At 40.2% G+C, this 9,236-nt stretch overlaps 2 protein-coding genes across 3 annotated transcripts in view; one reads left to right on the plus strand and one right to left on the minus strand.

The window, feature by feature from the left end:
- Positions 1–9,236, minus strand: part of LOC129421213 (testican-2) — a 45,343-nt gene that overhangs the window by 21,220 nt on the left and 14,887 nt on the right. The gene's annotated exons all lie outside the window — the stretch shown is intronic.
- On the plus strand, positions 319–7,115 carry LOC141363746 (uncharacterized). 2 transcript variants are annotated; one of them, XM_073867260.1, is made up of 10 exons: positions 319–462; positions 813–939; positions 1,051–1,262; positions 2,785–2,902; positions 2,994–3,085; positions 3,284–3,401; positions 3,843–3,947; positions 5,060–5,245; positions 5,335–5,514; positions 5,641–7,115. In XM_073867260.1, exons 2-10 carry the CDS (start codon positions 828–830, stop codon positions 5,877–5,879), a joined length of 1,362 nt encoding a protein of 453 aa, XP_073723361.1. In that variant the 5' UTR covers positions 319–462; positions 813–827; the 3' UTR covers positions 5,880–7,115. The 2 variants fall into 2 exon arrangements, with proteins under 2 accessions (XP_073723361.1, XP_073723362.1); XM_073867261.1 differs by having other exon boundaries at positions 348–939.

Raw genomic sequence — 9,236 nt, forward strand, 5'->3', positions numbered from 1 at the left:
ATGGACGCACTTTTTTGGACTTGAAGGTCGTGGACTATTCCTGGACCCCGTAACATAACATTTAATGAACAGAAATATCTAAAATATTTTCTAAAATATCCGAAAATGTGTTTGTCTGAAAAACGATGGACATATGCAACTCGGACAGCTTGGGGGTGAGTAAATCATGGGTTTAATATCGTTTTTGGCCGAACTATCCCTTTAATGTATGTATTAATGTTATCATAGTAATATAGGTCTGCCATTTAAAATTAAGCTGTTTATACTGTAGCTGTTAAATATATAATATATATGTTAGACTTTGTAACCTTAACTGTTGGTTTTGTAAACTTCTTACTACAATGAATACAAAATACATTTTCTTGTAGGAGTGAAGAGCCAGGATTCTTTGATGGAGTGTTTTTAGCCCAGGACTCTGAGGTGTCCAATTTTGTTGAGGAAGTCCGGGGGGCTGTCAAAAATGTATGTTTAAAAAGAGTGAGAGTGACAAAAGTGTAAAGTTGGATAAAAAACAGCTAGATTCCAATCCGGAGGGCACAGTATATCCATAGTATTGGTTGTTGCACACATGTCCAACACATCGTCTCAGACTATTGTAATTAACCTTCTATGTGCTAAATAGCAAACAACATCTGTTGGTTTGTTATCCTCCAGAGAGCTACAAATGGAAGATGGGTAAATCAGGCAATTCAAGACAAATCCTGACTGTAATTGTTAAGATAATAATGTTTGTGTGTTTGAGGGGGCAGTAGCCCTTCTATTTAATGTCCATGAATTAACTACTGACATGTTAAAACAATTTACTTTGGTAGATTGCAGGAAAAGCGATGTGTGGGGAATCCCACTGGAGAGCAGCAAGAGAGACATCAAAGCAGGCCAACAAGTTGGATGAAGAAGGAGTTGAAATTGCTGTGTGCAGGCATGGATTCTTACTCAAAGGTTGGTATTTGATTTGATCAATTGCAATTAAACGTATTAAGAGAAGATGATGAACTGAAGCCTTTTTTGGTGTGCAATGTGCTCTTTATTTCCCCCCCCCCCCCCCCAAAGGTCTGAACATGTATAGAGGAGAAATATTTGCGTATCCAATGTTTCTCCAAAATCAGTTCCAGGATGCTACGTTTTTGGCTATGGATGTGACCTGCCGTTATGTGCCATATCTGGAGAAGGTGTCGGAGGCCCTGACTCATCTTCAGCCTCTTCGGAAAATGAAACATTGCTTGTCCGTTATGCATGCCAAAGCCCACAATACAAAATGCGAGGTGATGGATTTAACTACTTTTATATTCCAGGGTATTGTGTAGCCAACAATTAATGTAGAGTGCCACAATGCATGACGTGCATTCATGATCTCACTAATTTTGCATGTGGATTTGATTTGTATAGCTAGTAGGGGTGTGCATTGGCACTGCCCTCACAATTCGATTCAATTACGATTCACCAGGTAACAATTCAATTCGATTCTACGATGCATTGCGATGCATCAGAACTCTACTGTACACAACAAGGCAAGTGCAACTATTCTCAACAAAAACGGAAGCTTAGCAGCTTTAAGACAATGACAATTATATACCTGAGATGAGAATTTACACACAGCGTAAGTCTTGTCTAGTTTCCCATTAACTTCGTAGAATCCGAAATGTGCCCATATGTCCACTTTCCATGGAAAAGGGTGCGTTTTTATTTACCCGTCTTGATTGTTGTTGTTATGCCCCTGGAAGTAATTGAAACTTCACAATTTTATTGTCCACTTGAGGTCAGAAAATAAACAGTGACATAATCAATTATGGCACTTTGCTGCATCGATGCTGAATCGTGCATGCGCGCATTGCGATGCATTGCTGAATCGATTATTGTTGACACCCCTAATAGCTAGATTTAATAATCAGATATCATTGCACACTAATTCCTTGCGTGAAAATTGAAATACACATTGATGGTAGAAACATTAATCAGCAATGCTGTGATTGGCCGATTGTTACAATGGCCAAAGAACACACCTAGTTTTTTAACCCTTTCAGAACAAGAGCTATTGATATGGTGCAGCTATTGATATCCTGCAATATGCGTTGAATTTAGAATGTTCTTCATATTTATCGTTCATCTTCCGCTTCTTAAAATTCTATAGACATTGCTGTAACAGACTTTCCATATCATGTAAAAAGCCGCAACATCCAATCTATATTTTTATTTACATGAATAAGCCTGCTTCCATTCAGGTTTAAGCTTACAGACTTATTGCTATGATGACAACTCAAGTATAAGCCTTGAATAATCAAAGATTATGCAACAATCAAATCCTAATTGAGTAATTCAAGTATGAAGAACAGGCCCCAGGGGTGTGTTTTGTGTTAAACATGAGCTCCTGTGTCAGGGCTATTTAAATGTTACCCTGGAGGGCCGAGCACTGCATAGTTTAGCTCCAACCCTGATCAAACACACCTGAGCAAGCTAATCAAGGTCTTTGTGATCACTAGAAAATCACAGGTGGGTAAGTTTGATTGAAGCTAAACTACGCAGTGCTCGGCCCTCTAGGGCAGTGGTCACCAATCCTGCTCCTGGAGGGCCTAATTAAGGTGCTTCAGGTGTGTTTGATTATGGTTGGAGCTTAACTCTGCAGAGACACCGGCCCTCCGGGACCAGGATTGGTGGCCACTGCTCTAGGGTCAGATTTGAATAGCCCTGCCCTATGTGCTGTCCTCTACAGTGGTTGACCTTGGGATATGCATCAATATCAATCACCTTTATGTCCACACTGTTTAACAAGTCAACTGCTTTCTGTAGATTCTGTGGAATGCGAGGAACCAGGAAGGTGCGGGAACCACTCTTGGTGAAGAAGTAGAACAAGTTAATAGTTTTCTTTCCAGATGTGCTCTGACCACAAAATATATGACCAAGTCAGGTTTGTAAGCTTCTCTGCACCCTTACAATAATGTGCTAATGTTGTATGTTGAGTTACATTTACAATTTAGATTTTCTATTGTTTTGTACAGTAAGAACTGATATGCTTACTGTCCATGCAAGTGGGTGGAATCGGCGTAAAGAGAATGGCCTCCACATTGCCTTGTCTTCCAGATTCAAAAAGGTGTGTTCATGTATTTAGAAAAGGAAACCGTTACTGTTGAACTTTAAGTACACCTAAAATGCATTAAACTGTTACCCCCTATGTAGACACTGTAGCGGTATATAGTATATGTAGTTGTTTTTGTATTAAATCAGGCAGGAGCATATACTTTTTGGATTATTTTATGAAATGACGGGATTTTCTGTTACTGTTTTGCAGACCATAGAAAAGACTTTGGATGCAACAGAGAGCCTGAAGAATATGAAGGACCAGTTGCATTGCTCTGATGACATGCTAAAACAGTGGGTTGTTGATGTAAACCAGTGGGCCAGTAGTGGTAAGGACAATGATGCTTTATACATAAACCCTGTCTGGAGTAATTTGGTTGTAATGCATGTAGCTGTAGCTTATTGTTAAATTCTAGTGGAATTGACACCATTTGCAAGTCATAAGTCTTCAATTACTATTTTAACTTAAAGTAAACCTTTTTAGCAATGAAGACAGAATGGTCAGTCCAAATCAGACCAAATGGAAAATTATCATCAAGCACAATGTGCCAGTAGGGCTCAATATCCAGCGCTCCATGTTTGCAGCATTCATGCCTGCTTGGCATGTAATTCTGATATTTTATTCTCATTTTTGGTGAAGCAGTATGAGTTGTGATGGATATTGCTGTCCAAATTCAATATTGTCCCAAAGTCAGTTTCTACTATTCGATTTGCAATTTACAGTACTTAATGGTTTTAAAAAATATTCTTTCTTCTTGCCTTTAATTTAGGAAATGCAGGAGCCACTCATGTTGATGCTCGTGGTTTGCAGATCTCAATTGAAGCACTCTTTGTTAGCATTTGTCAGAAGAAACACTATCTTTATAGACAAAATGGTATGTATTTGTCTGTCTGCGCGCGTGTCTGTCTGTCTGCGCGCGTGTCTGTCTGTCTGTGCGCGCGTCCGTCTGTCTGTCTGCGCGCGTCCGTCTGTCTGTCTGCGCGCGTCCGTCCGTCTGTCTGTCTGCGCGCGTCCGTCTGTCTGTCTGCGCGCGTCCGTCTGTCTGTCTGCGCGCGTCCGTCCGTCTGTCTGTCTGCGCGCGTCCGTCAGTCTGTCTGTCTGCGCGCGTCCGTCTGTCTGTCTGTCTGCGCGCGTCTGTCTGTCTGTCTGTCTGCACGCGCCTGCCTGTCTGTCTGTGCGCGCGTGTGTCTGTCTGTCTGTCTGCGCGTGTCTGTCTGCGCGTGTCTGTCTGTCTGTGCGCGCGCGTCTGTCTGTCTGTGCGCGCGCGTCTGTCTGTCTGTGCGCGCGCGTCTGTCTGTCTGTGCGCGCGCGTCTGTCTGTCCTCGCGCGCGTCTGTCTGTCTGTCCTCGCGCGCCTGTCTGTCTGTCTGTCCTCGCGCGCCTGTCTGTCTGTCCGTCCTCGCGCGCCTGTCTGTCTGTCTGTCCTCGCGCGCCTGTCTGTCTGTCCTCGCGCGCCTGTCTGTCTGTCTGTCTGTCCTCGCGCGCCTGTCTGTCTGTCTGTCTGTCCTCGCACGCCTGTCTGTCTGTCCTCGCGCGCCTGTCTGTCTGTGCGCGCCTGTCTGTCTGTCTGTCTGTCTGTCTGTGCGCGCGTGTATATCTGTCTCTGTCTGTCTGTCTGTCTGTCTGTGCGTGCGCTCGGCTGTCTGTCTGTCTGTGCGCGCGTATGTCTGTCTGCGTGAGCGTGCGTCTGTCTGCGTGTGCGTCTGTCTGTCTGCGTGTGCGTCTGTCTGCGTGCGCGTGTGTCGGTCTGTATGTGTGTGTGTGTGTGTGTGTGTGTGTGCGTGCGCGCGCGCGCGCGTGTGTGTGTGTCTGTCTGTCTGTCTGTCTGTCTGTCTGTCTGTCTGTCTGTCTGTCTGTATGTATGCGCGTGTCTCTGTCTGTCTGCACATGTACTCACTGGATAGGTTAAATGCAGAAGTCACATTCCAAATATGGGGTTTTATTGGCAAATACTTAAATTCAATAATTGTTTTTGCTCTTACTACAGATCGCAACAAAAGGCGTCAGAAGATTAGCCAGAAGATTGGCCAAGAAAAGAAACGCTTGCTGGAGGAGATCCAGAGATACAACCAACAACCTGATGGTGACCCTGTGGACACAAACTCGGTTGTGCAGAAACTCTCCAACAAAACTCCAGAGAGCATGATCTGGCCTTGGCAGGAAGAGAACACAGGTATTGTATGAACATTTAACTTTTAGTATTTTATTTAAAATGTATCATTCTCAAATATGTTTATTAATGTATAGTTTTTATTCCTTCAGACGGTGTCAACATTATTACTAAGAAGAAGCTCTTTGACCAGCTAATGCTTGTCTCACGACTGACAGAAGAAAAGGAGATCCTTGTTAAAGAAATGATGCAGCACTGTCAGTACCTTAAGAACTCTCTAGCAAAGGTTCAGTTACTGATGGCCACTGTTTCAGAGTGCACACAAACAGGAAGTAAGTATAATTTAAACTCCAAATTGACTTGGTATTTAAGATTTGTCTTGACATAAATAAGCTATCTGATTAAATGTTTAGTGTTTATGTAATTACATTGTTATTTTTGTATGTGTGGACTTATAGGCTATCCAAATGGATTCACAGAGGATGGGTGCAAGGGCCTCCTCTGTCTACTCAAGAGAAGACTGCAAGACCTCAGACTCAAACAGCAGACTGTGGCATGCACATATAGAGGCATTCTTGAAAAAACTCCTAGGCTACTGGAAGAGGAGGAATTGGAAATAGAGGAAGAAATGGACTGGCAAAGTGACATCAGCTCTGAGGACGAAGATGATGAAGAATTGGGGACCCACGTAAATTGAATTGGAACTCAAGTCGGATGTTTGTACTTCCATAACTTAAAAAGGTTTCTGGAGTTTTGACAGAAGTTCCTGTGTTTTTGTTAATAAGTTTGTGGTTAGATTTGTTCCAGCAGACAACGGAATTTAAATTGAATAATTTTATTTATTTTAAGTTGACATTTGAAGAGTTTCATTGCAAAACGAGATAACTCTGTTTTTATTAATTGTTCAGAAATCTTGTTTTTGTGGTTGTGCATTCCAATTAATATCAATTCAACTGCAGTTGGTTTGTTTTGATTTAAACCTTCATAACTTAAAAAATACAGCTAAGTAGCACCATAAAACAAAATAATAACATAATAATAAACATGTTTTGACAAAAATGTTAAAAACGGATTTATCTCGTTTTGCAACGAAACTCTTCATATGATGAAAATCTAGACTTTTTCCATGTTTAAGTGCTATAATTGCATCCCCAGTGCTTCTATCAACCTAGAAAATGTGAAAAAGATCAACCCAGTAACCCAACTTCTAGTTACTGGTTTTGGTAAACCATTCTATGCAAGCATGTGAAAAAATAGGTCATTGAAATTTGTCTCTCCTTGTGATGTCAGTAAGGGATCTTATTAAAATAATACCGCCCCTTAATCTGCACTATCCAACCACGGCACTGCCATTAAGTGCAGAGATCAGCCCATTTGCATTTTAAAGCACAGAACCAAAAACAGTACAATTTATACCTACAAAGTGGCAATTTTAACATGTTATAATTATTTGTGGAGTAATTTGAGCTAAAGTTCATATTTGACATCTTAAAAAGTCCACTTAAGTTGAAACTGATTATAGAAATATGCACTTGTTTACTTGGTTTGTTGTCACATGCTTCTTATACTGCTGTAATTATCAGTAGCCATAACCAGATGTTATTATTGTTTCTGTTTTTTATTTTATCTCCACTTTTGGTTATTTTAATTGGTAGTCCACGTTGTACACTTTCTCTCACATGTAGGCCCATGAAAATGATGAAATTTCCCAAACTTCTGAAACATGTAATATGTAGAGTTGTACTTTTCCTCTGACATCAATATATTCAAACTATATTCTTTGTCTTCTGCATACCATTTCTTGTTTTATTTAAGTTACTGGAATTGTAATTGGGCTACACATGTTTATATATTATAACTGATAATATTTGTATATAATTGCTTGGTGACAATACAAATATAGATTTCCTAATAAAATAGATTTGTCAGACTATAGTTGACTTTTGCTTCTCACACAACAACCCTAAGGAGAAGAGAAAATGTAACCTTTTAGATTCAACCTATACCATGAAAATTTTGGAACATTAAAGGCCACATCATGTCTCATATTAAGTATGCAATAAGATGTAACAAACTGAAATTGTGACTGTAAAACCATTGTAGAGGCTTGTTTAAATATAAACCATATTGTAAGCCACATTTATATACCAAGGATTGGTTAGTAGGGTTGGGTCAGATTACTTTAAAGTGCACTGAATACAAACAACATTGCAATATTAGCAATCAGTTACAAAATTTACATTTAAGCAACAACCAAAGTTTGAATAATGGCCGTTTCTAAATAAGCATTACTTTCACAAGCCATATGCTTATTGCAGTAATTTATGATTAACCATTTTATAGGCTAATTGTTAATAATATGAAATAAGACAGTCTTGATGATGTATGCAACCTCAGAAGGATGCAGTCTTCTGTTTGAAAACAGCCATTATTTTAAGAAGCTCAGTGATTTAAGGCAATGCAATGCAAATTAAAAAGTAAATTTAATAGAAAAAAGTCAATTTAATAGAAATATCCCTCTAAATATAACAACTTAATCCCATGGTAGGAATAGGCTACAAATCAGATGCGGAAACAAGGTCATATAACTCTTATCTTCAGTAATGCATGTAGGAAACTTTTTAAATGGAGGAATATTGAAGCTACAACTTCATATAATCCTAGCTTTGTATGACCATTAAGGTGGTTTGGAGGGGATAAGCACTTCACAACACCCGCTTGATTACTTGATTAAATTGCTGTGGTTATCAGCCTTCGACATGGGTCAGAAGTGGCCTGCTGGTTGGCTCGGAAGGCCACTATCATCCATCCACATGGTTAATCAAAGATACAAATACAAGAGATGACTACAGATCCAATCAGATTCTTATTGTTTATTGTTGTTTGTTGGCATCATCAGTGTGGTCCCTTTTAAACTGTGCCATGTGGGAAACAAAGTTGTATTGTACTGAATTGAATACATGTTGTAAATTAAACACAGCATATTTATTTATAAATTTGTTTCATCATTAGCTTGGTAGGGCTAGGTGTTGGCAGAGACCTCACTATTTAATACTGTGGGTCACAGTATGATTTGATGTTGGTATCTGAACACCTAGATCAAACTCTGTAGTGCTCCGGCCCTCCAGGGTAAGATTTAAGGAACCCTGACCTAGATGCTACACATAACTTCTTTATCACAGTCCTACTGTTCAGACAGTTTCCTGTTGCTTAATATAAGCTTTTCTTGTAATGACAGGCCTGTCTGTGTGATTAGAAGCCTGGACAAGAGGGAGCATGAAACAATCCATTACTTATCTGGCCACTAAACTATATTCTACAGCAGGGTTGGGTATTGCTGGTGCTGGAGGGCCATTGTCCTGCAAAGTTTAGCTCCAACCTAATCAAACACACCTGAAGAATCTAATCAAAGGCTTGGAAATAACATACAGGTGTATTTGAATAGGCTTGGGGCTAAACTTTGCAGTACAGTGGCCCTCCAGGAGCAGGAATGCCCACCCCTGTTCTGTATGAATTACCATCTGGTTGGAATTACATAAAAATGCTGGATTTGATAAACAAACCCCATTTTCTTTTAATAATTTGCTCTAATCTTTTGGGAAGTGAAGATATTAATGGTGCAAGCATTGCAATTGGAATTTTTATTTATTCTTGCTGGTACAAAGCTCAGCTGCTCAACAGTATGTGGTTGCTATTGTCTGATTCTCCTCTTCATGATTTGATATGCACACTCAATAGGAGACAGATCTGGACTGGCAGCAGGCCAGTCAAGCACATGGACTCTGTGTCTATGAAGCCACGCTGTTGTAGCCCATGCAAAATAAGGCCTAGCATTGTCTTGCTAAACTAAGCATGGATGTCCCGTGAAGTGACGTCACCTTTATGGCAACATGTTTTTTAAACCCAATATGCCTCTGCGCCTATGGTACCTTCACACACACGTAGCTCACCATGCCGTGGGCACTGACGCACAAAAATCCCAACTTTTCTGGAAATGATGTGTGTAGTTTCTCACAGTGACAGGGGTTGGAAGGAAGAATATGTTAATTAACAA

This window comes from Misgurnus anguillicaudatus, chromosome 4 (genome assembly GCF_027580225.2).
Source record: "Misgurnus anguillicaudatus chromosome 4, ASM2758022v2, whole genome shotgun sequence".
NCBI lineage: Eukaryota > Metazoa > Chordata > Actinopteri > Cypriniformes > Cobitidae > Misgurnus > Misgurnus anguillicaudatus.

Bases quoted from the DNA above. Each gene is read 5' to 3' on its own strand.
- LOC141363746 (XM_073867260.1), top strand. From the start codon at position 828: ATGTGTGGGGAATCCCACTGGAGAGCAGCAAGAGAGACATCAAAGCAG. The intron at 3,086-3,283 runs GTGTGTTCATGT...ACTGTTTTGCAG, and splicing joins TGTCTTCCAGATTCAAAAAG to ACCATAGAAAAGACTTTGGA. The intron at 5,515-5,640 runs GTAAGTATAATT...GTGGACTTATAG, and splicing joins AGAGTGCACACAAACAGGAA to GCTATCCAAATGGATTCACA.